The sequence below is a fragment of the Fistularia commersonii genome, chromosome 3 (assembly GCF_037954325.1).
Source record: "Fistularia commersonii isolate RoL2024-O1a breed Wild chromosome 3, RoL_Fcom_v1.0, whole genome shotgun sequence".
In the NCBI taxonomy this organism is placed as follows: Eukaryota; Metazoa; Chordata; class Actinopteri; order Syngnathiformes; family Fistulariidae; genus Fistularia; species Fistularia commersonii.
In genome coordinates, this window is record NC_141286.1 from 10,142,465 (window position 1) to 10,168,904 (window position 26,440).

Sequence of the window (26,440 nt, forward strand, 5' to 3'; positions counted from 1 at the left end):
CTGAGCCTGGACGGACGGGGAGTCACTCCAGCCTTAATTTAGTGCCGGTGTTTAAACGTGGAAGGGTAATTAAGGGAGAAGCTTGAACCAGGGCTCTTCCCAGGGAACCAGCAAGAGCGAGAAGAGCTGGACATGGAGGAATTTGAGCTCCTCCACTTCTTGCTTGGTGACAAAACAGCCGAACCGTTCGTGTTTGAAGCTCTAAAGTCAGTCTCTTTGCCGACGACACCCCGATCAATTGTCCGGTTTGGCCATCCATGACACGTACCCAGACAGAGGTGCAGAAGTTCAGAGATCTGGTTGAACCAGATCAGCTCACAGATGTTCCCACGGAAACGTCTCCCTGTTTTTTTTTTGTTGGCAACTAGTAAACTAAATTAAACAGGTGAGTGACCCCACCCGCTGCCACCTCTGGCAACCCCCACCTCCTCGCCACTGCTCCTCAGCTCTCCTCCTCCTCCTCCTCTTGGGCGAGATGTTGTTTTTTTTAATTTTATTTTGCGCTGCGTCTCAGCCTCCGCAAGGCTTATCACCATGGCAACATTATGAGCGAGCGCGGTAAAGAGATGGAGATGGGCCGGGAGAAGTCGCTCCTGGGTTGTCCTCATTATGGACCGGGGCGACTCACCCTCTCTGACAACTTAATGGATTCAAGAGAACCAGGAGAACCTGTAGAACACTTGTGTTTGGATGAGAGGAACCCAAGTGAAGCCACTGGGGGTGGCGATAAAGGACTTTAAGTACGGATGGTCAACAGTCCTTGTGCAAGAACTTGTGCAAGAATGTTGGAACGGGTGAAGAAAAGAACATCAGCCAGAATGAAAGGAAAGGTGTTGAAAATGGAGGTGAGATCAGCCATGTTCTCTGGTTTGGAGACACTGAGGAGAAGACAGGAGGCAGAAATGAAGATGTGGAGGTTTGTCTTTGGGAGTGGATCAGGAAGGAGTCCTTAATGGGGACAGCACATGTTAGATGATGTGGGGATAAAGCCATGCTGAAGAGGGATGGTGAAGATCTGGGTAGAAGGATGCTGAGGTTGGAGGAGGTTTTAGACAAGAGGATGGAGGTCAGAAGAAGCAGAAGAGTGGAGTAGATGGAGGTAGATGATTGGTTGGTACCAGAGGGAGAAGACTAAGACACTCTGAAGGACGATTCAGATCAGATGATGGACTGGATGAGTGTTGATGCCCCGAGCTGGACCACACAGATCCATATCCAGGCTAGGAATGGAGGCAAAATTGTACAGGGGAACAGTGAGGGATGTCTCTCGATTCTGTGAGGGTGAATTAACATGAACCCACATGGAACCTGCTTCACAGAAGGAAGCTTCTCAGTTCTACTCCAGTGGCTGATTGGATTCTCCCTATGTTCTCTCCAGGTTCTCCAACTTCCTCCCACAGTCCAAAAACAGTCATTATTTCATTAAAGAATGAGAGGATGAATGGTTGGGCGTCTCTATATGTCGCCTTGTGAATGACAGCTGACCCTGTGATTGACAGGTGGCCGGTTCAGGTTAAACCCTGCCTCTGGCCGAAACACGAGCCTTCAGTGGCTCACGAGAAAAAAAAAGCGAAAAAAACCTCATTATGATTATAAAAGCGAATCCCTGCGTGTCCTCCAGCATGAACGCAGCGCCAGAAACGAACCTTCCATATTTGGCCGGCGCCGCTGATACCGGCCAGTGACTCTGGCTGAATTTAAAATGAGTTTTGCTCGTGGAAAAAAAAGCCTGGAAAGAAAGTAAGGAGGAACAGGAAGAAGTGGAAGAAGTAGAAGTCATTACGGTCCGGAATAATGGGCGGCTAATTTAGCGGCGAGCTGTCTGCCGCCCTCGCCGCGACACACGCCTGATTCTGTGGGCGATAAGCTGGATGTCTCGTTAGTGTGCATTAGCTGCACCTCTCCTCGCTAATCCCCGCTGTCAAATAGACAGTCCTTTTCCTGTGTGTTTGTGCATGCGTGTGTGTGTGTGTGTGTGTGTGTGTGTGTGTGTGTGTGTGTGTCCTCAACAGTATAATTATTGCCGTGGTGTAAAGCAGGCGGCGGCTTTGACTGGCGCTTCTAAGCCACCGGCCTGTCATTAGGTTACACAAGACGGGCCCTTAATGACTGTGTGTGTGTGTGTGTGTGTGTGTGTTTTTTGTGTGTGTGAGCTCACGTAATCGCATTTGTAATTCGCCATGAGAAATTAAATGTCGGACTTGGTGTAAAACACCCGATTGAGTTTAATGGGTTGTTTTTAGTGTAACCTTGATGTTTTGAGGACAAGGAGCATCTTTGTGTTTGTTCCATTCATGGATTTTTTGAAGCATCGGTTCTTTACGGTTTCTCACGCCTGAGTTCTTTCCAGGTTCTCCCGCAAACCAAAAACAGTCACACCGTTCAATGCGGGCTCTAGACATCTAGACTCTATCATCTCCATGGGTTCCTTTTCTCAGGTTCTTCATGCTCCCACCACTTGCCTGCCTGGGTTCTCTCCAGGTTCTTCTCTTCCATTCACAGTCCAAAAACAGTCAGAATTTTGACCCAAATCTCTAGACGCCGAGAGTCAACCATCTCCCCATCTCTCTGTGGGTTCTCTCTGTCTCCATGTTCCCCTGCCTGGGTGCACATCTGATCAGAGCAAATCACCTGGCTTAAAATGTAAACGCATGTATTTTCTTCATAGTCATGATAGCAGCTGCATCTTTTTAATGATTGAAGAGGCTGGAAGTGAGAAGAAGAAGGGATGAAAGGGAGAAAGAGGTCCGGAAAAGGAGAATAAAACTGCCCCCTGGGGGGATGAGAGGAGAACATCAGCCGGGTTACATCAGCCGGCCGAATCCCGGCGCCTGCCGGGTGACGGCGTTCTGTTGGAGGCAATAAAGGAAAATAAAAGCGAGGAGGAAATACAGCCGCTCCCTGACATCACCACCGCTGCCGGCCGATGGAGAAGCGCTCCCTCCTCCGCTTCTACCTCCTCCTCCTCAACCACCTTCCCCTCCACCTCCCTCTCTCAGTCCGGCGGCCGCCGTCTCCATCGCTAATCTCGTTGTCTCCCATTTGCTGTTTCTCTCAGTTCGCTGCTCCCGTCATCTCTCTCATGAGATTTATCGACCTTGTGCTTGACGCTGCAATGGAGATTTTTTTTTTTTGTTTGTTTATTTAGCTCTTTGCCCCTCCACACCTCCACCGCCACCCTTCCTCTGCTTCTCGGGTTTTTTGCTCGACATGACCTGGAAACACTGCTAACACAACACGGGGTGCTTCATCTGCATGCTTACGCTAACGGCGTGCTAATTCCTGTCGTTTGAATATTGACATATCGTGTTAGATGATTGCGCGACTGTCAGTCGAGAACATGGAGAGAACTCAGGCGGGAGAACATAGAGATAACCCGGACAGGTGAACATGAAGAGAATATGGAGAGCCAGGATGGGAAGGAGAGAATGGGGAGAGTCCACACTGAGAGAAGCTGATCAATGAACCTACTGACAGTTTGGACCATGGGGTGAAGACACATGGAGGGAGCCCAGGCAGGAGAACATAGAGAACCCTCAAAGAGAGAACGCAGGCAGGAGAACATGGAGAACAAGAAGGATGATTTAACACAACGACATGAAAGACGCGACGGCTCAAACAGGCAGGAAACAAAGCCCAGGTGATCCGACAGAAGAACTGGAGCTGGAGACCAAACCAAAGCTAATTAAAGTAACAAGGCACACACACATACACACACACACACACAGACTGGCGAGGCACAGCGGGTTCTGACAAGTACCCATTAATTGGCTCAGGTGAAACAGACCAGGGCCAGGAGGTCAACCACAGGGGGCGGGGCTAAGACAGGAAGTGGTGTGGAAAATGAATCACTGGAGAACCAACTGTCTGGCAACAGAAACACAGGAAGTGACAACGGGCTTTCAAAATGAACCAAAATAAAATCACATCTGATGTTTTCCAAGAAGAAGGGAATTATTTGAACCCTTAACTTCACATTTAGCCTTCTGTGAATACAGGAGGAGACCCCCCCCCCCCCATATTTTTGTCTATTTGTGTATGTGTGTGTGTGTGTGTGTGTGTCCCTGTTTGCCTGTCACATGTCAAATCTCTGTCAGACGTCTGAAGCCCTGTGGGAAATTTAGGAGAGATGCCAACTAACTAAAATACACCCCGTATGCAAAGTGTGTATGTGTGTGTGTGTGTGTGTGTGTGTTCTTACAGGAGAGGAGGAAGTGTATGTGTCTGTGTGTTTGTTTGTTTGTGTGTGTGTGTGTCTGTGTGATATATCCGTGCAGACAGTTCAGGGAGGGGAGGGGTGTCTAAGCTTGGGTTTGTTTGCGGGTGCAGAACAGAATCTGGTTCTGCTGAAATCGAAGTGTGGAACCTTGGAACCCTCAAAGACTTCCGGAAATATCTCAGATGAGCTGAGGAGATGTGTGTGTGTGTGTGTGTGTGTGTGTGTGTGTGTGTGTGTGTGTGTGTTCCCCAGGTTCTTGTGCCTGGGTTATTGCTGCAGACTCTCCATGTTCTCTCCCTTCTTGCCCCATTTTCACCTGGGTTCTCCCTTTGTGTGTGTGTTCTCCATCTTCTGCCTGGGATCTTTCCACGTTCTCCATCTTCAGTTGGAAAACAGTCAGCAGGTGTGAATGACAGTATGAATGTGTCTATATGCGTCCCTGTGATTGACAGCTGACCCTGTGATTGACAGGTCGCCTGTTTAGGTTAAGCCCCGCCTCCCCCTGCCTCAGGAGGTTTGGATAATTGATTTTTCTCACCACTATAATGAGCTGTGAAGCTCAGAGGGAAAGGAAACGGTGGAGTGATGATTCAAAGATGGAGGAGGAGAAGGTGGAGGAGGCAGAAGTGTCAGGAGAGATTTGCCACAGCGGCGAAGTTGAAGTGCGGCATCGGCGAGACGGGGCGACCTGCCCGCCAAGGTGAGCCGGCGTGGGCTGCGGCGCCACTCCAGGCGGCCAGTTAGTGAATGACGGCCGTGTAAAGCGCTGTGATCACACGGTTACACACACACACACACAAACACACACACACAGGTAAGCGCTAGCGTGTCTATGCGTGGGACAGCTGTGGCATTTTGGCTTAATGAGTCCCCCCCTTGTGTCCAGGGGAACTCCGACCTTCTTTGCCGCTGCCACTGCCATCCTCTGTTGCCGCAGGAGACGAATGTCGCCGCGGAAAATGTAAAAAAAAAAATACAGGAAAAGCGGTTTGATGGAACGCCAGCCGGCGCGTAGATCTCACCGTTAGTCGGGAGGCACAAAGATATTCATTCAGTCATTCTGTTAAATGCATTTTCATGGTGTTTGGAAATAAATCACATTTTGCGAAAAAAAACATTTATTACTTGTAGGAAGTGCGGAGTACACAAGTACTGTAAGTCATCAGTGGGTATTACTCATCTGTTAAGTACTTCCTGCCACACCTCTCGTTGTATCTCCTCCTCCGCAAGGTGTAATAAAATGCCGACGTCCCTGCTCGCACAGTCATAATTCTGCCGGTGCTGTCGGTGGTGAAATACTACAGCGGGGGCAACGGCAACCGGAGGGATCTTTGCCTCGTCTGCTGTGGCGGCCCTGGTGACAAGAGCCGATGGCGGCGCGGTATTTGGCCCTACGCCGTCATATGTCTCACTGGGGTTCAGTTTCATAGAGGGGTTTGTGATATGATCTTTTTCTGGTCACAGTGAGGGACAGGGCTAAACACTTAGCTAAAAGCTAGATTGCTGGAGTTTTGCTAAACATGAACTGATGCTTAGTTAAACACTAGTGCACACCAGTTAAGTGTCCGTTTTTGTGGCCACCACCACGGGACCGGACTTTGTTGTCCCGGTGTGTTCAAATGTTGTTCCAAGAAAAAACATCACAACGGTCAGGAACTGATCAAGCAATGAATGGTTTATTAAAAAGTGAAAAATGCACCTAAGAGATCCGAATGAAGGTCACCCTGCGGGGATCGTTCACCCTCTTTGGACACGCCGCTGGGGGTTAGCCAAACATTGGTATACCAATGGTTCACTAAATGCTAAGGCGCTCAGGTTCAGCTAAACATGGGTGTGCAATGCTTAGCCAAAAGGTGATGCAGTGCTGTTTAGCTAAATGCTGGTGTACAGGTGCTTAGCCAAATGCTGGCGTTGTGGAGTGCCTGTTTTTGTGGCTACCGCCACGGGACCAGTCTTTTTTGTCCCGGTGTGTTCAGATTTCATTCAGGGAAAGACGTCAGATGGTCAGGAACTGATCAAGCAAGAATGGTTTATTCAAAGTCAGGAAGTACACTTATGAGAATTCCCCGGCCAGAATGAATGTAACCCCGGGAGGATCGTTCACCCTCTCTGGAGACTGTGGGTTTACTTCTTCATAAGGACTTGTTTTACACACTCTTAGACTCTGGCAATTGGAGCGCGGGGCCGCCCAGGGCCGGGCCCTGGACAAAGCCGCAGGGTGCGTGATTGATTATGCACAAGGGGTGTCAGTGGAAATGTTGTGCATTCCTTTGTTGTCACGTGATGCGTTCCCGCGGGAAAATTTTAACAGGAGTTTAAACGTGAGTATACTGGAGTTTAGCTAGTGCTGGTGTACTGATGCTTAGCTAATGACTAATGCATGATAGCTAAATGCCGGAGCTCTGTACTTTTAGCTAAATGTGGGTGTACTGGAGTTTAGCTAAACAAGGGTGTGCTGGGGTTAACTGTTGGACTTCCACTGTTTTGGTTTGTCAGTGTGTAGCTAAATACTTAGCTAAACACTGAGGTACAGGAAATTAAGCTAAGTGCCGTTGTACTGTTGTTTAGTATAGATGTCAGAATTTGATTATACGATGGTATGCAGGAGTTTAGCGCAACACCGGACATGAGCCGCAGCGGACATTAAGCTATATGGTGTTTAGCTCAATGCTACTATGGTGGAGGGCTCAGCTCCACCAGCTCCATGCTTGGATCATTCAAAGTACTCCAAATTAGAATGCTTATGTTATAAAAACATACTTCTGGATTTCCTTTTGTCAAGTTTTTTCTGATCCGCGTTCAACTAATTAAAACCATCAGAGCTCGCCGGTGTGTGTATGCATACATCAATGCGGGCGCGCACAGCAGGCGCGGTCGAAAGCAGCAGATGCTCATCCAAGATCTCTGCCAGGTTGCCATGGCAGCCAGAGAGCGGATGGGTCAGGGTCGGGATGGCACCATTTCATTCAACTTGGACGATAATTACGAAAGCGACCGCACTGGCAAGGCGGCCACTCAACAGATGTAAATATTTTGCCGGTGCATAAATCTGTGGCTCCCGCTTTCTCAGTGGACTCCTCACTCCCCCTCAGCGGCGTTGCAGAAGCTCCTGGAGATTCGCTGTCACTTCACGTCCCAGTGGGTTTTAGGTGACCTGCAGGTGGCTGGCCAATGCGAGGCATTAACCAGATCATACGGGAGCAAACTTGGACTAGAGGGCTCAATGTTTTGCTGAAGAGGATGTCAACATGCCTATAGGAGGAGCTTGAAGAAGCATCAGGAGATGGTTTGTCACTCTGCTTGTTGCAGAAACAGAAACACCTGGCGGGAGAAATTCAGAGTGACACAATGGGTGTATGTGTGTGACTGTGTGTGCACACACACACATGCTAAATAAATAGAATGGGGAGGAAGCAGTGCCAGATCTTTGTGTGAGGAATTCATTTGTGAAGGTTTAGCTTAATGTATCACAGAGTAGCAAATAGCTTTTCCGGAAATATAAAGCGAGTAGTGAATAGAAGAGAGTGTGTGTGTGGGTCTAAAAAAAAGTGTGCTCTAATGAGACACGAAGTACTGACAGCAGGTTCAGAGTGGGCTGGAAACCATGGCAACGGCCTTGGGTTCCTAGACAGCATGAGGCTGGGGGTTGGTGGAAGAGCAGGAACCGGGGGACGTCATTAGCATCAGTCACAATCAGAACCCGGGTTTTTTGATTGCTTGATCATCCTTATCAATAATTAAATGACAGACAGACGAGCTGCTCTGACAGTGCTTGTGTGTGTGTGTGTGTGTGTGTGTGTTCTCACAATGGTACGTAACACGTGATCCCAGATGTGGTTTTCTGAAGGCCTCCTCCCGTGGCGGCATTGCCCACGCCGCTCTCCTCGCCTGGAGCCTCCATCTGGAGGTTGTTTTCTCCTGAGACTCTTGGCCCCGAAGCCTGGTCATGTATCTTCTGTGTTTTCATAGCTGGGAAGGGGTCTTAAAACATCAATACAGTAATACTTGTAGCTCGTATATCAAATTAAATTTCCTCATTAGAGTGATCCCTTCCAGCCCCCCGGTTTTGTTACGTGTTTTAAATAAGAAAAATGCACTTTTGGGGAAAATTGGGAAATAACAAAAATAATAGATAACAAAATATGTTTGAAAAATAATAATACCTAATAAAAGAATAAAGAACAAACGTTGTTTTATTAAGTGTATACACCTTGAAGATCAGACTAATATGGCGCTGGTGACGGAAGAGGTTGCGAGTGCTCATCCCTATCTTACTGGCTACACACTCAATGCTACAATGTGATGCTATATGTAATATGCACACTTTGCTACACTTTATGTCTAAACTTCATTTATGGACGGAGTGAAGCTTCGCTTTTTAAAACCATCAAACCGGACCTGTACGACTTTTAATGAGTCTTCCGGTGCCTCGTTTGTTAACGTCCACGTCCGCGCCGTCTGCTGGACTAAATTCCCATAAATGTCTCCTGCCCTTTGTCATCCTATCTCACCAACATTTCTCCATCTCTTCATGGATGAGTCCACGACATGCACACCTCACACATGTTTTTCCATGATTTCCTCTGGGCTAACTAGCGGTGAACTGCACGCCCCAGTGTTTTTAAACGTTACTTCATGGACAGCGGCAGCCATGTCAAACGCTCATCCTGTTCCATCACTCCTGACTCAGATCTGGGCTCAAATTACAAACAAAAAATGAGTGACGGTTCGTGTCTTGGAAAACTCCCAAGTTGATGCACTCGTAAGTCAAGGTATTGCTGTGCTGCACGGGGAGCGCTGCAGATACCAAACTCCTGTGGTGCCTTGCTAACAGTGGTACCCCACCTGTCCACCAGGGGGCACAATCCTGCAGCTGGACAGTGCAACAGCTGTCGTGGCAGGTGGGGAGAGGGGGTTAGGAGAGTGTCTGGTTATGATTTGGGGCTACAAATGGCAGAGAAGAGACCAGTGAAGGGATCAATGTGTGCGCTGATTGATGACCATCGATTGTTTACCTTGAAATATGTTCTCTCTGCATCTGCCTGTCAATCACTTTGGTTTCGTCTGCCTCTTGACCCTCCCCGAGACGGAAATCTGAGGTCTTACATGACGCTTCAAGTCGAGTAGCTTTCACAGAGAGTGAAAGAGAGAGTTTGGTGTGTGTGTTTGGCTTGTGAGTGTGTGTGTGTGTGTAGATGCAAGGGAGAGGGGCAGTCCTTTGACCCCTAGGGCCAACCGAGCTCACGGTCTCGGACGAAGTACAGCAGATTTGAAAATCGACCGTGAAAATTTTCAACCTGGAAAACAGCTCAACCAGGGGGTAGTAATTGAAGCCAGTCAGACCCGGGGAGAAGTACTACTGCAGTATTCTGTGCCCACTATTGCAGTTTTCTGTACCTGCTACTGCAGTATTCCATACCAGTACCTCCTTTCTTGATGTGACAATATCATTATTTATGACAGCATGATGCCAGGTGACAATTTCACTGTGATTAAGTGTCACGGCGCCCTGATTCATGACCAGAGGCGCGGGGGTGGGGTGGGGTGACGGACGCAGGAGATGGTTTCAGTGTACATGCACACACACACACACACACACACACACACACACACTTACAGATTGTCAGGCTCTAATCAGGCTGAGGCCAGGAGGAGAAAATGAGTTTTCTTCCTCAGGGGGGCTGACAGAGACGGACGGCTGGAGAATCTTTGACTTCCGCGTCACCTTTTTTAATCAAACGGCTGCTACAATATCTGGCCAATGGAAACGCAGCACCGCTCACCTGACAAAACGGAGGAAAGGAATTAAATGGAGGGGAAGAGAGGAGGGGGGACGGAGGGAAGAGAACGAGATCATCTTCACGCTCCAGGCCATGTTGGCAGTGTTTGTGAGGGAAGGAGATTTGTCTTCCACTTCTCCCTCTCTCTCTCTCCCTCCTTCTCACTCTCCGTCTCCTTCTCTCTCTCTTCCTCTTTTTTTATCTCTTTATTTCACTCACAAACACACTCGCCTTGCCATCTGTGCTTCCTTGAGGAGCAGCACAACTGAATCTTCACAAAAAAAATGAAATTGCAAGCTGCGGTGATATGTCACACTGGTGTGTGTGTGTGTGTGTGTGCGTGCGTTTATGTCTCTGTGTGTGTGTGTGTGTGTGTGTGTGTGTACTGTGAGGTGGTTATATTTGTCTTGCCGGTGTCTGTCAGGGCATGGTTGGCAAGCCCCAGCCAAAATACTCTGATTGACCTAGATCACGTCGGCACCCAGCTGGTTGCCGCCGTGTCCGTGCACGCCGATGTGCACGGGGCGCAAGTGTTTGCGCGTGTGCACGTCAACGCGGCAGTGCCTGTTCGCGGGCGAGCTGATGGATTTTGGAGTTTTGCCGTAATGATGTAAGCGTTCCCACATGTCATCTGACGCCGCTAATCGCTGTGTTTGGCCCCAGTTTGCTATTTCTGTGTCTCTGCCCCCTCACGCCCCCCCACCCTGTTTTCCTGGCTTTCTGAGTTTGTCCTTTCCTCCAAGGAAACATACTGAGACATGTGTGTATGTGTGTGTGTGTCTGTGCGTGCGCACCCTGTAACTTAGTGCAAATTTCAAAATGGGATTTACCTACTATGTTGACACACGACACCCTTGCCCTTCACCTTTTAGCCTAAACATGTCATTTTAGCTTTTACATCAGCTGATGATGTGCACACAAACACACACAGACACACAGACGCACACACACGCACGTGTGCCTAGACATGCGGTGCGCCAGTTTTTTTCTGCATCCTAATCTGAAACCCTTTTGCAAAAGGCACAACACAGATTAAGGGGCTTTAGCAAACATTTGTGCTTCAGCAGATGAGTTTAATAACACACACACTCAGACACCACCCCTCCACACACACACACACACACACCTCGGGTGTGAACCAGAATAAGCCTGCTTCATCTTTTTGCCGGGCGACTGTGACCCTCGAAGATGTCGCTTTTCTCAGCCTCGCTCCGCAGGAGTTTTTAACTGATTTTGTGAAGCTAGTTAGCAGCTAGCGGACAGTTTCACTTGTCGTTCATTCATCAGTTCACTCAAACAACAAGACATAACCCAAATCCCCATACATCTGCATTAAAAAACAAACCTCTTCTCTTGCTATACTGCAGGATAAGCATGTGTTAGTGCCAGATCCAATCGGCTCAAAGATAAACGCTAGCTTATCGGTCGGGCTCGGTTCACTTCAGCTGATGTAGAAGTGAGTTCAATTCGGGTTTCCTGCATCTCCGGACAGATGGATTTCCCTAGCGATTGGTAAAAAAATTGTCTGCTGGGAGTTCTTACAAAAACGCCCGTCTGGTGTTTCCCCGCAGCGATGGCTGGGCGGACCGCTACGACGTGACGGACGGCTACGTGCGGGAGGCGGCCGGCGGCATCACCATCAAGCTCCAGTCCGCCGATGTCAAGTGGTTCGACGAGTACTACCTGAAGCTCCGGCCTGAGAACAACCTGAGGAACCCCTGGTTCACAGAGTTCTGGCAGCATCGCTTCCACTGCCGACTGAAGGGTCACCCGCAGGAGAGCAGCAAGTACAACCGCACCTGCAGCAGTGAGTACACCGGAAACACTCCATGGTACCACTGCCGAGTACTTCTGCGCTGAAATACATTTAAGTACTTAGAGGCTACACAAACCTGCTGTCGTTAGCGCAGCTATCTGCGATTCCCTCCATCATTGTAGTCCAGCGTGGGTTCGTCGGCACCTGTCCGACTCTGCTTGTTCCCTTTACTTCCTGTCATCATCTCACACTGTGTCCTGTGTCCTAATTTTTTTCAATGGCCATTGGTCCAGCCTGCCATGCCCACTCACCCAAATTAGCCATGCCTGCTTCTGTAGGTAGCCACACCCATTGTTTTGAGTGCCATCTAGGTGGTGCACACTGAGGTGCATGTGACTTGCTGACGTTCCACCTGGGGTTTGTTGATGCCTGGGTTCTCTCCATGTTCTCTTCTCCTCACTGGGTTCCTTCAATGTTCTCCTGCTTGGGTTCTCTCCAGGTTCTCAGTGTTCCTCCCACATTGAAGACTCTAAATTCTCCATCACCGTGAATGAGAGGGTGAACTGATGGCCGTCTCAATAGATGACCGTGTGATTGACAGCTGACCCTTTGATTGACAGGTGTACGGTCCAGGATGGGCTGGGTTTGTTTCCAAGCCCCGCCCCCTGCGACAGCATGCAGGATAAGTGGAACAAACATTGAATGAATGAATTAATCAGAGGCTTCAGTAATCCCCCTCACACACACACACACATTGGGGCGTGCTCGTTCGTCCTCCTCCCTTCAAATCATGAAGAATCATGTTGCTTAAAATAAAACTGCAGACGCGCCATCCCTTCATTTTTCTTTCACCCCTCCTCCCCGGTAACATGTTTGAGTGGCGTGTCAAAGGCTCCCTGGCGATTGTGGACACATTTGCTGTGATGTCACTTCCTGTCACTCTTCGCCGCAGAGCGGGAGTCCCTCCGGCAGCAGTATGCCCAGGACACCAAGATGGGCTTCGTCATCAACGCCATCTACTCCATGGCGTACGGCCTGCACAACATGCAGCGTACGCTCTGCCCGGGATACCAGGTAGGAACTGCGAGGGGGGCGGAGCCAATGGCGAAAGATCGCCCCTGTTCTCCATCCCTTCCTGACTTTTGCTGTGCAGGGGCTGTGCGACGCCATGAGACCCATAGATGGCGCCACCCTGCTGGACTTCTTAATGAAGACCAACTTCACCGGCGTGTCGGGGGAGGGGATCCTCTTCGACGAGAACGGGGACTCGCCTGGCAGGTTAGCGCCGCGGCTACGCTGATCTCCTGCTTGGGTTCCTTACATGATCTCCTGCCTGGGTTCCCGTCATGTTCTCCTATATGTTCCCTCCATGTTCGCATGCCTGCGTTCTCTCCTGGTTCTCCATCTTCCTCCCAGAGTCCTAGCACAGTCAACAAGTTGCAAGAAGAAGCAGCCATAGGCGTGAATGAGAGCGTGAATGGTTGGACGTCTCTACATGACTCACACCTGTCAGGTCATGCAGCTTTTGCCAGCTCTCAGGTGTTTGACCCGTCACCTGGTCCCTCTGACACATCCAGATATGAAATCATGAATTTCAAGAAGATGGGTAAGGACTACTACGACTACATCAACGTGGGCAGCTGGGACAACAGTGGGCTGAAGATTGACGACGATGAGATCTGGCCCAGCAAGGAGGCCATCATCAAGTCTGTGTGCAGCGAGCCCTGCGCCAAGGGCCAGATCAAGGTGAGCGCACCTGGGAAGATGGCGGAGAGCCATGGCGTGAAGGTGCAGAGATGAAGACCTCCTCTTCTCCTCTTCCTCCAGGTGATCCGTAAAGGCGAGGTGAGCTGCTGCTGGACCTGCACGCCCTGCAAGGAGAACGAGTTTGTGTTCGACGAGTACACCTGCAGAGCCTGCGACCTGGGCTCCTGGCCCACCCACGACCTCACCGGTCAGTGAGGGGCAACACCGACAACTACTACCAGTACTAGTATTAGTAATGGACAGGAAACCCATGATGTTTGTACATTTGGCTCAAGGTTAAATCACCAAATACTCATCACTTTCCTTGTCTCTCTTCTTCTCTCCTGTCCTCCTCCATCCTTCAGTCTTTATCCATTTAGAGGGTTGTCGTGTTTCAATGGTTTCCTCTCTTCAGACAGATTAGGGCTGTTAACAGCAGAGGGACGAAAATAAGGAAACAGGAGCTGAGAAAAGTGTCAAGGAGGAGGAAGTGGAGAGCGAGGGAGCAGAGGAGGTGGAGGAGTAGAAGAGGAGAGGATTAGCTCTTTGCTGGCTAACTTTCCAGAGCCTAGTATCTGAAAGCCCTTGACTCAAGGACCCTGATGCTTCTTATCAAAAGGATCAATATCACTCCCAATGAAGGTGATGAGGTCCAATCAGATCACCTGATCAGAGCCTCTTTGGCACAGTGGGAGCCTAGTCGGTTTCTCCATGCATTCAGACAGCAGAGGAACCAGGGGCCCATGAACCTCAGCTCCGAGAACCATCTAAGCTCCGAGGCAGGGTCTTCTTAGGGTTCCAGAGGAACTCCAGAGGTGCTCTGTGATTGGCGGAACTCATAAGAAAAGCCCATTTCTAGTTACATCTTGGGGAGCGCCATTTTTAAAAGACTATTGTGGTTGTTGGTCAGCTGGTTTCTAGGGCGACAAAGGCCTCGGAGGGATTTCCAAGGTTCGTAGAAGAACATCTACATCTTGGTCTAAAATACTCCAGAGTTAGCTAACGGCCAACAGGGTTCTTCACACAGCGAAGCAGTGCAGGGACAAGATAAAAATACTCTAGTCATCTGATAGGCCATGGTTATTATTCAATGAATGCTGCGGCAGCTTCCAGCACCATGGTGTCATCTTCCTCTTCTTCTTCGGTGGTTTGTTTTGATGGTGGAGCTTAAGGTGCACCTTACTACCTGTGGGAATGCAAAAAGGATCCCCTGGAGGAGGAGGAGGCTAGTTCCTGGGTCGGAACTCAAGCTTGACAGGTCCTAGAAGTTCTTTGTCTGAAAGTGACTAACACTCTCGCAATGCTCTAGAAGCCATTGCTGGATTATCACAGCAAAGGTCCAATCCAATCGTCATTAGATCTGTCCCTTTTTTTCAAATTGGGTTTAAATCCCAATCGAGGTGGATGGGTGTAGGGGTGGGCAGATGGAGTAATGGACCGGCTGCTATAAAAAAACCTGAAGCTGCGGGGAAGCGGTTAGATGACAGGAGTGTTGGAGACCTGTGGTGAAAAGGAGGGGGGAGGGAGTAAAGGAATAGGAGAAGCAGACAGGAGAGGACACGGCAGGAGGCGGGAAGGTCTCAGAAGCCCGAAAGTGATCTGATCTCGGAATCGATACCTCTTCGTGTTCGTGTGATAAGCTCGGTGATGCTCAGATGTATCACCCAGTGAGCATACATGATCTGGACGTTGCAACTCGGGATCAGTCCAGGATGATGGTGCCTGCCGGGAATACTCCCCCCCGTGGCACGCAGGATGGCGGGACTAAATCGTGGATCTTTTTTAAGTGATTGCCCACCCTCACTCACGGTGTATCTCTGACCCCAACCAGGTTGCGACCCTATCCCGGTGGAGTACCTGCGCTGGGGCGACCCTGAACCTATTGCCGCCGTGGTCTTTGCTTGCCTGGGGCTCATGGCCACGTTCTTCGTCACCGCTGTTTTCATCAGGTAACCCCCATTCTTTCATGATGCGAGAAAAAGCGCACATTGCCCAACGATTGAACGGCGCCTCTCCATCGGGTCCAGGTTCCGGGACACGCCCGTGGTGAAGTCCTCCAGCCGAGAACTGTGCTACATCATCTTGGCGGGGATCTGCCTGGGGTACCTGTGCACCTTCAGCCTGATCGCCAAGCCCCACGTGATCCACTGCTACCTTCAGCGGCTGGGAATCGGCCTGTCGCCAGCCATGAGCTACTCAGCGCTCGTCACCAAGGTGAGGACGAAGGGTGTCCAGATGATGCTAGCAGGTCTTGTTGGTGGAGTGGGTGCATAGAGGATGCAGGGCGTATGAGTGTCTTGACACATTTTTCGTAATCCGCCCGTAGACGAATCGCATTGCGAGAATCCTGGCGGGCAGCAAGAAGAAGATCTGCACCAAGAAGCCCCGCTTCATGTCGGCCTGCGCTCAGTTGATCATCGCCTTCATCCTCATCCTTCTGCAGCTAGGCATCATCGTGGCGCTCTTTCTCATGGAGCCCCCACAGGTATGCCAATAAGGTCCACCTCCAATCCTGCCTCTCATCGAGATGCCTCTTTAATCGCCGATTGGTCCAGAAACATCTCCTTACCCTCACTGCAGGTTATCCATGACTACCCCAGCATCCACCAAGTCAACCTCATTTGCAACACCAACAACCTGGGTGTCGTCGCTCCACTAGGTTACAACGGCCTACTCATCCTCAGCTGCACCTTCTACGCCTTCAAGGTATTTGAGCATTTTCTTGGATTAGCATCATGCTAATCATGCTAGGCGCCCTCCCGTTTTGTTTCGAAGTTGAAGAGTACACGTTGTACCCTCTTGTTTCTCTTGCCACCACTTCCTGTCAAGACACGCAACGTCCCCGCCAATTTCAATGAGGCAAAGTACATCGCCTTCACCATGTACACCACCTGCATCATCTGGCTGGCGTTCGTGCCCATCTACTTTGGCTCCAACTACAAGATCATCACCATGTGCTTCAGCGTCAGCCTCAGCGCTACCGTGGCTCTCGGCTGTATGTTTGTGCCCAAGGTGAGACTCACGGCATCTCGTTTTCCCCGCGTGAGAAAATGGTGCATTTATTTCCTCTTCCTCCAGGCAAGGCGTCCAATCAGATGCCGAGTGACCCACAGCAAATTGGGACGCCGTTTTGTTAGCGCTCCGCTGGAAGGTTTTCAGAAGAAGCCAAACACAACAGTTTTTTTTTTGTTTGTTTTTGAAGTTCTGACTCCGAGATCGATTGATCAGCAGCCGCTCGGCAGAGTCAAAGCAGCAGCGGGGACTTTTTTACCACGTCCTCGTTATTTTGCCGTTTCTGCTCGGCAGCGGTTTGTTTGTTCCGCGTGATCTGCCTGGGCTGGTGCTCTTGAAACTAGTTCACGTCAGCAGACGTCGGGACCAGACGGTCCAGAACTGCACTGCCGCAGTCAGATAATTAAGCTGAAATGTTTAGGGATATGCTAAACTTTGTGTTTAATTGTTATTGTAATTGGGCAGCACTGTGGCGCAGTGGTTAGCACCTCTGCTATGACATGATGTGAAAGAGTTGTAAGTCCATATATGAAATGTGAATGAATGAGTGAATGTACTGACTATATGACGTGAATGAGAGAGCGAATGGTTCTATGTCTCCATAGGACGTGATAATGAGTGGGAATGGTTGTACATCTGTATAAGTTGTATGAATGAAAGAGTGAATGATTGTACGTCTCTATATGAAATGTAAATGAATGAATGGTTGCATGACTTTTTTGGATGTGTTAATGAGAGTGTGAACGGTTGTACGTCTATTTATGAAATGTGAATGTATAAGATTTGAATGAGAGGGGGAATGGTCTGTATTTGATGTGTGAATGACAGAGTGAATAGAGTCATTTTTTGATATGTGGTGTGAATGAGAGGGTGAATGCTGGTATGTCTCCATATGTGGCCTGGGCGAACCCCGCCTCCCGCTGCTGTAGTCTCCCCTGTTCCATCCCTCCGTGCATTCTTGTTGAAATCTTCTTGTCGTGGCAACTGGACTTGAATTTCTTCCCTTGAAGATGTTTCACCCTTCATCCAAGAGGCTTCTTCAGTTCTAATGACGTAGGGTTTGGGCAGGTTTAAGTTCTGGCGGCTTGTTATGTAAATGGAAGAGTTGATAAGGGGTGAAACATCTTCAAATGAAGAAAGTCAAGTCCAGTTGCTAAGACAAGAAGATTTCGACAAGTATTCACCATGACCTGGATGACTGAGAACCTCCACAGATGTATTCCTCTGTGCTCTTCCGCTTCTGTCCAGACTCACCGCTGATCAACACGCCTTCTTGTCCTCTGCCCGTCACAGGTGTACATCATCCTGGCCAAGCCGGAGCGCAATGTGCGCAGCGCGTTCACCACCAGCACAGTGGTGAGGATGCACGTGGGTGACGGCAAGTCCTCCTCGGCCGCCAGCCGCTCCTCGAGCCTGGTGAACCTTTGGAAACGCAGAGGCTCCACTGGAGAGACACTGAGGTACGTGTGCGCTCGCATGTCTGTGTGTGTGTGCTTGTGTGTGTGTGCATGCATTCGCACACTCCGGGCTCGTGGGTCAGGTTAATGCCAGGTTAGTCTTCAGTTACGGGCCATTTGGGAAATGGCTTCCAAGACCATTTGTGTTTATGTGTGTGTGTGTTGGTGAGCTCTCGAAGAGAGTCATTCCTTTAAGTACCCCGAGTTTCCGGTGGCTCCACTGGCCCCGACGTGAACTGCCGACAAATTGCCTAATGGGGAGGTTGCAGACAAACGGCGGCTCAGGATGGGGGTTGCAGGTTGGGGTGGGGATGGGGGTCAAAATGAAAGGCAAAGTGATAGAAAAGGAGGCGAAAAAGAGGCAGGAGGAGAAACACAATCTGCTCAAAGCTGCCTGGAGAGTCATCTGCGGTGATCAGAGAATCAGGAAGGAGTTACATCCTGCCTCTTGACCGCAAAGAAACAGGGAGATTAAAGAGAAAAGAAAAGAGGAGGAGAAAAGAGACAGAATGTTCTCTCTTGTCAGCAGGTTCTCTTGCCCTGCTTCGCCTTGCAAGATCTCAATCACAGCGTTCCCATTTTTGTTGGTTCTCTCTTGATTACCCCCCTGATGCTGTCGCTGTGACGACACATGCAGGATATGGAAAAGAAGGGAACGTTGGCACTTCATATTCGGGGTGTTTTGTTTACCTTCGTCGGTCTCTTAGATGGTGGCGAAGATACTGGAGGTACGAAGCGTTGTCATGGCGACATGCGTATCTCAGCACGGCTCTACCTCCGCTGACATCCCAGAGTTTCAAGGGAGTTTATCCTGGCGTGACGCCTTGAATGGAAGCTTCTGCAACATATGAATATGTAATGTGTGTGTGTGTGTGTGTGTGTGTGTGTGTGCGTCTGGAGTTCTTCTCACCCTCCAGCCACGATGGCTGGAGAGCTTTTAATCAGAAGTTCCTCAATACATTTATCATACTAATTAACCTGACAAAAGGATGGAGGGAGCGTGGCAGGGGGGCTTGCAGAGCAGAGTGACTGATGTGATTTGGAGATGGTGGTGGAAAAAAAGTCCAGAATAGCGGAAAAACTAAGGGAAAAATAAAGAGCCGACGGTGGTGAGAAAATATAACAAGAAGAGCAAGGGTTGGCTGACGCGTCTGAGTGTCCACGCAGTGTCCACAGCCGGCAGCATGAAGCAGCCGTCACAGAGGACCACCCCCAGCCTCCCAGGGCCACCCATCATGGACCTTTTCTCCTCTCTGTTTCGGGAATGACACAAGAGTCATAAACAAATCAGATGGAGGACAAGAATATAGAAGTGGAGAAGCAAGTTCCCAAAAGCTTTTTGTTACTATAAACATTGTATTTACTTTTGAATTGTCATGACCACACAGCATTTCAGTTCAACAACAGTAATGGTAATATAGTATAGCAGAGTATGGTATAGTTTAGGAAAGTAAAGTATAATATAGCATAGTCGAGTAGAGTGCAGTAGAGGAAGGTACTTCACTCTGGAGTTGTTTGAAGGGAACAGACAGCAGTGTTGTATTGTATAAAATTGTATAGCGTATAGTAATATGGAGTAGAATAGTATTGTGGAATACAGTCTACTATAGAGTCATACAATATGTTTGGTGTCGTGGAGCATTATGTAGTATAATGGATGGAGTACTGTCCTTCCACTGCATCTTGTCCTGGTGTGGATGAGGCGAAGTGACCCAATGATCCGGGGCTGAATCCCCCGCAGATAACGGAACGTGTTGAACGTTTGGTCGTCAGTCTGGTCCAGAGCATAAACAAAGTGGCCATCTTTGTGTGCGTCCTCTCTCCCCGCCTGCAGCTCCAACGGGAAGTCTGTGTCGTGGGCGCAGACGGAACGCGGCGGCTCACGTGGCAACCATCTGTGGCAGCGGCTCTCCTTCCACATCAAGAAGAAGGAGAACAACCAGACAGCCGTCATCAAGCCCTTCTCCAAGACGTCCGAGGAGCGCTACTGCGGCGGGGGGGACCTGCCCCCCCACATCCCGTTGCCGTCCCTGCCTTCTTTGTCCTCCCTGCCGTCCCACTCCGACGCCGTCACCGTCACCGAGAAGACCTTGTACGAGCTCTCTGAGGCCGAGGAGCGGTATTCCATCGCGTACCGGCCGCAGACGCCCTCGCCGATCAGTACGGTGAGCCAGAGGCTGGGGGCGGGGCTGGGGGAGGAGCCTCAAACGGCCGGCCCGCCGAAGTACCCGGGCAGCACGTGCAGCGGCAGCAGCGCCGGAAGCTGTGACCCGGCGAGCAGCGGCTCGGGTGCGGCCGGGTGTGACGGGCGCCTGGCGGCAGTGGACGACCGCCTCGGGGAGCCGCAAAGCTCGCTGATGGACCAGATCAGCTGTGTGGTCAACCGCTTTACCGCCAACATCAGTGAGCTCAACAGCATGATGCTGCTGGCGTCTCCAACGCATCCACACGCGCACAAGCACCCGCCGCTGCCACCGGCGCCGCCCCACCCCGTTGACCCGTACCTGCTTCCGAGCGACCTCCAGATGGCGCAGACGCTCACCACCTACGCCGACGTCCAGCACCACCCCCTGAATGAGCCCGTCCCGAGGGGCCGGGGCGGGTGCCCGGCCCACGGCATCCCCCCGCACCCGCCGTACCCTCTGCCACTGCCGCCGCATTCGCAGCCATCTCCGTCCGTCTCACCGCTGCGGGGCGGCCTGGTCGCCTGCTTCACCGACTCCCCGCTGCGGAGGGCGGAGCTGGAGGAGGAGCTCATAGCTTTGACTCCGCCGTCGCCCTTCCGCGACTCCCTGCCGTCCAGCGGCGGCTCACCGGTCTCGGAGATCGGCCTGTGTCTCCCACCGGCGCCCTCCCATCCGCCCCCCTCGCCGCCATCGCCAAGGTACAGCAGACTGACGCTCAGGAACTACAGCCAGAGTTCGTCCTCGCTGTGAGCCGGCGGCGGCGTGATTTAAAAACACACACAGGAAGCAGAGGGACTACTGGAGGAATCAAGCGGCCCAGCAGGGTTCGACATGGAGGACGGGCCAGCTGCAGACGACGACGACTGCGTGCTGTGTTTGTGTTTACATGTTTGCAAAAAACAACAACTCGCCCACGTTGTACTTTCTTAGTGTTGAGGCCCCCCCCCCTACCCCTCCCAGAGCTCACGTTTAGGTTCGGGTAGTGGCCTTACGGTGACGATTGTGATGTGTGTGTGTGTTTTTGTGTGCTTGAGGGTGTTTTTGCGGAGGACAAGCTTGCAGGCAGAAGAGGGGAGCCCCCCCACTCCACACACACACACACACACACACACACACACACACATACACGCACACACACACACACTTCTAAGGGACAAACACTGTAAATATATGCCAGGTTGTGTTTTCGGGGGGCCGTCCTCCTCGCCCTCCCCCACCCCATCTGTCTTCATCACAAGTGCGAATGTATATATATATAGTTCTCTACCCTCCCCCCGACCCCCCAAAGCAGTTGGGACCAAATCATTTCTTGAACTCCATCCAGGTGGTGGTGGGGGGGGTCACCCTCATTTTTGACACTTATCACCCAATTAACGTTGGAGAGCATTACAAAAAAGTAGTTTTGACATTTTGAACCAAAACTAAATCAAACCCTCAAGTCAGGCTTCTCACGGTGCTGGTTCCCTTGACCACACGGCAAATATATGGGGGGGCCTGTTGCCTGGCAACGGCACAGCCGTGACACAATCCTAAAAATAACCGCATGGCTGCGACCATCGTACGTTTCCTCGCTGTTTTTTTTTAACCTGACAGTTTTTTGCAGCTATGAAATAAGCGTGGTGTTGAATTACAGGTGCAGGGAGGTGGTGAGGACAGCTTATATAATATTATATTTATTTACTTACTTGTATTCATTTAACTGTTTTTAATTCTATGTATTTATTTCTTATTTTTAATCATCTATTTGCTTATTTATTTATCTATGTAGTATTTATTTATTTATTTGTTTAACTTTATTTTTATGTGGATTTAGTATTTTTTGTGTAACTTATTTTAATTAATTAATTTATTTGTTTGCTTACCTATTTTGATTTGTTTATTTTTTTATTTATTCAACTCATTTTTAAAAATACATTTGTTTGTTCGCTTGTATGGGGCAGAAGAAAACTTTTATTTCAAGTCCGCGCGTTTAAAGATGCCTTTCGATGGATTGTCGTATCTATATGTGCCAATAACTGTTTTGTGTGTGTGTGTGTGTGTGTACGTGTGTGTGTGTATATACAGAATATATACACACACATTGAAGCTCTTGGATCTACTACGTGCCAAATTCAAACCTCCACTTGTTTTTTTTTTGGCATCATCCCAACAAGCAGACTGATTTTGCGTGGGGACACACACACACACACACACACTCACACACACACACATGCATGCAGGCATGCACGCACACACACACACACACTTTCTTCTTGGAGCAAGGGGAGTGTATCCCGGAGCCGTGACCGAAATCAGCAGTTCCAGACCCCTGCCTGCATTTCAACCCGGCCCGTTATCTCGTAGTTTCCACAGCATCTGCCTTTCTGTATGTGTGTCTGAGTTTGGGTGTGTGTGTGTGTGTGTGTGTGTGTGTGTGTGTGTGTGTGTGTTTGGCATCTCTGCTCAATGGTAGCCAGCAAGAACAACTGGGGCAACTGTGTAAATACCAAGGGCATGCAAAGATGGTTCTGGTTCCCTTCAGCACAGTGAAGTTCACTTACCTACATATCAGACCAGTTGATAGGGGTGGAGGGTGTGTGTGGTGGGTGGTCAAACTATGTCACGGCGTAGTCAGAACTACGTCAAGATGCCACGCGCTCCGATGCCGGTTTTACCTCTCCGAGGTTGCAAGCGACCATTCCTGTTCAAATGTCTTGTTATTGGACAATATAATGTACAGTATCGATATGGTAATTGTGCCAAAGGGGGGGTGGATGAGGGGTCGCCTAAAATGGGTGCAAATGAGTTTTCATAACAAAAAAAAAAAAGAAATGTAAATGTTAAACTTTATATCGTTTGTCATATTTTCTATATAAATATTCAACATGTCGAAGCAATATGTCCCCCGGCTGAGGAGGGTCTGCGGACGGCCCCCCTGGGACCCTCCCATTCCCAGATGACTCATGTCCTCGATGAGCATCGAGGGCAAAACCGCCGTTTACTTTTAATCCGGGAGGGGGGGTCTAAAGCAACAGAGGAGAAGGAGGAAGATAAGCACATTGCTGTGATGGTGGATAATTGTGTCCTTAGCTGTTTTGGTTTCTCTTCAGGAGGGGCAGGTTAATGCAGGTGGCGTTGTTGTCTGGGGGCGGCGGAACCACAGGGGAAGGAGGGAGGGTTGGGGATGGGGTGCCCGTCACCACCCGGCACTGGGAAGCTAATGATGAGCTAGCCTCACTGAGTCCAAGTGAGTCCACTATACACCGTAACGCTAACGGCGAGCTAGCCTCATTGAGTCTAAGTCTATACTGACTGAGCTACCCTGACTGAGTTCACACTGGGCCAGGCAGCTAACGACGAGCTAGTCTCATTGAGTCCGACTGCGTCCGCTCTGTGCTGGGAAGCTAACGGCAAGCTAGTCTCACCACTGCTGCCTGTTGTCAGCCCCATGGGGAAATTAGGAGGGGGGATGTTGACAGCCGCACGCTGACTCTGCAGGAAACAGAAATGGCGTGACCCGTTTGTACATCCCTAGCTGTCTGAAAATGGAACAATATGGAAATGGTGAAAGGTTTGAAAATGCGTCTCTATGAAGACAGGAGAAAACAGGACACTTTGACGGAGGAGCATACCGACGGCTGCAACCGATTGCCTAGCATGGCTGGGGCAACAAGCTGTTACTCCAGTTGTTATGGAGTCTTCCATAACAACAATGGAAGACTCCAGAGTACCTTATAGCATTCTAGAGTACACCATAGTACTTCATAGTACTCCGGAGTACTTCACAGTAGTCCATAGTACTCCAGAGTACTTTTATTCTCTTGGAACTTGCCCTCCTTGTACTTCAGGGTATCCAAGCAATAACTCGTCCTTGTCGGCCTGTAAAAATTCTCCTCTGCTCGCCATTGCTGATGTTTACACCCGCAGACAGGTATATCTCTAGGCACACCAACTATTGGTCAGGCATGCGGACTGCAGTGTATTTGGTGTTTCTTGCAGTCTCGTGGTGCTGTTTGAAAACATCGACTGTAAAACGAAACCGGACTTTGTCTTGGAAACGGGTCCTCAAAGCAGGCGGCATTGTTGCGTGTTCGCTCCGATGAGAAACCAAGTCCCCTCTTTAGCCCTGCCCATCACACGAAACCTCTCTTTAATGACGTGGAGAGGAAGTCTGCGAGAAGCTGGCGCTGAAACCCCGCCCCCTCCACGCTCAAAGCCCGACCTCAGGGGCAACACCTTTCTGTCGCTCCCCATCAGTGAAAGAGGTTTCATGTATCCGTTTCTGCATAAGAGCATGTTTTTCTCTCGGACTCATGTTTATCTGACTGTTCCTAAATGCACTTTGAAGAATTGGAATGATAATCTCGCCACCAAAAACACCGGCGGGCTTTTAATCTGGAAGGGCTCAGCCGGACCGAGGTCACTCCCTCCACGGCGCTCCATCCACCTATCCATCCGTCCCTAATCCCCGATCTCCACCAGTGGTCCGGTGGATTCCCCCTTGCCGCCGGTGGTAACTGGAATCTTGAAAAGTGCACAACTTTTGCTCCGGAGAGCAGGAAATAGGGCACGGGAACTTCCTGTTTATCCTGCTTGAAAGCCAGGGAGTAACAACAAAACAGGAAGTTGGACATTCAGAGTGTCATGATTACGAACGCTAAGGGGTTTATTGGCTGATCTGGAACCTCCCACCCCTGTGCGGAGTTGCAAGATGGACTCGCCCGGCACCAACGTTCAATCTGGTTCATCCAACTCAATTACGTTTACCGTGTAAACATGCACTGCGCCCACCGGAGGCTCAACCGGTCACTGCCAGGCACTCCAGGGCTCAAACGCCGTCATTATTACAGGTTGGACGTTCCCCTTAAAGCCGGGACTCCCCAACTTCACCCATGCTTTGACGTTACGGGAAGGGCGGAGGCGGACTCGGGCATACCCAGTTTGGGTTCTGTTAGGAGCGTGGATGCAGCAGATGGGCGCTAACGCCAGCGAGTGCTAAGGCTAGGGTTTAGCTTCTGTTAGCAAGTGACAGGTATCGCCTCGTTATCTTGTTGCTCTAGAGAAGAGTCGTTGAGGATCCTCTGAGATCTTTAGGAGAATTGTGAAACGATGACGAAAAAGAAATCCCATGTTGTTTCTCGTTCGGCGTGACAGTTCTTTCGGTTCCGCGTCAGCCCGCAGGACGTTCCACGACATGGCTACGATTTGTTCCGCTCCCCCAACAAGGACACGAGTGTTGAGAAGTGTACGTTCTGTTCTCCAGCAGCCAAGGCTACCACCTGGGATTATGCGGTTGCTGTGGTGCTCAACCCACCCGTTAGCGAAACCGCTTGTAGTTTTCTCTCTATATTATTTGTTTATTTGTTTGTTTATCTATCGCTCTCCTCTGGGCGCGGAGGTGGATGCAGTCCTGCAGCTCCTCTGCCCTCAAAACAAAAAAAAAACCTGGATGGACCAAACTGAGAGTCAGGGTCGAGGAACCTGACATGATGGGACCAGGCTAATTAGTGGAGCACTGCATCAGTTAAATGCGCGTTTTGAAGTATTCTATGTCGTATTTATGTAGTATTTCTGTACTACAGAGGGTAAAGGAAAGGGGCTTGAGTGCGATGTTTTATTGATTTTGATCTATTTATTGATTTGGTCTGTCTCCGCCGGGCCAGTAAACACCACCTGTTTACATTCCACGGCGTCTCTAAACTATAAGACCTTTCTTTTCCCTTTTCTTTCAAATCGAAGGCTTTGTATTTTTTCTTCTTGGCTGTTGCTTCTCTCTCTCTCTCTCTCTCTCCTTCTCTCTTTTTATCTCTCTCTCTCTCTCTCTGAGACCTGGAACCAGAGAATGTAACCTGATGCTGTGTGTTGGTGTGACTCTGAAAGACTTGGAAGTTCTATATAGATATATAATAAATACGTATCATCTGTTAGACTGTGTTTCCCCCTTCGTTGCACTTCTTCGGCGCCCGATTGCAGAAAGTGCCATGGTGTCAGGGACTGAGGTGTGTCAGTGGGATCCTGAAAAAAATCAAAAAACAAAACAAGAAGAATAAGTGCGAAATTCTGAGTGCCCAAACAGGAAGTGCCTTCATTTCTGCCTTGGACTTTGGTTCCTCTCCTTCTTCTCCTGCCTCACCTTCTTGAAATCGCGGAGAACAAGTCCCGCCAGGCACCTCCGAGTCGCCATAGAAACACTACTATGAAGAACTTCTCCGAGCCTCCTCTCGCTTTGCTCCTTCCTCTCGCCTCACAGAGAGGATGACTCAACCCCAATGTTATTATTATTATTATTATTATTATTACTATAA

The 26,440-nt window shown here is 49.8% G+C and overlaps 1 protein-coding gene across 1 annotated transcript in view; it reads left to right on the top strand.

Moving 5' to 3' along the window:
- The window catches only part of grm5b (glutamate receptor, metabotropic 5b), a 39,711-nt gene extending 13,649 nt beyond the window's left edge, over positions 1 to 26,062 (top strand). Inside the window, 12 exon segments of the mRNA XM_086143610.1 lie at positions 11,571 to 11,806; positions 12,708 to 12,829; positions 12,909 to 13,033; positions 13,333 to 13,501; positions 13,583 to 13,709; positions 15,333 to 15,450; positions 15,529 to 15,715; positions 15,828 to 15,986; positions 16,082 to 16,207; positions 16,331 to 16,513; positions 17,807 to 17,973; positions 19,805 to 26,062. Of these exon segments, the coding sequence (XP_085999736.1) occupies positions 11,571 to 11,806; positions 12,708 to 12,829; positions 12,909 to 13,033; positions 13,333 to 13,501; positions 13,583 to 13,709; positions 15,333 to 15,450; positions 15,529 to 15,715; positions 15,828 to 15,986; positions 16,082 to 16,207; positions 16,331 to 16,513; positions 17,807 to 17,973; positions 19,805 to 20,906 (2,821 nt within the window). The 3' untranslated portion in view covers positions 20,907 to 26,062.
- The last annotated feature ends 378 nt before the right edge of the window (positions 26,063 to 26,440 follow it).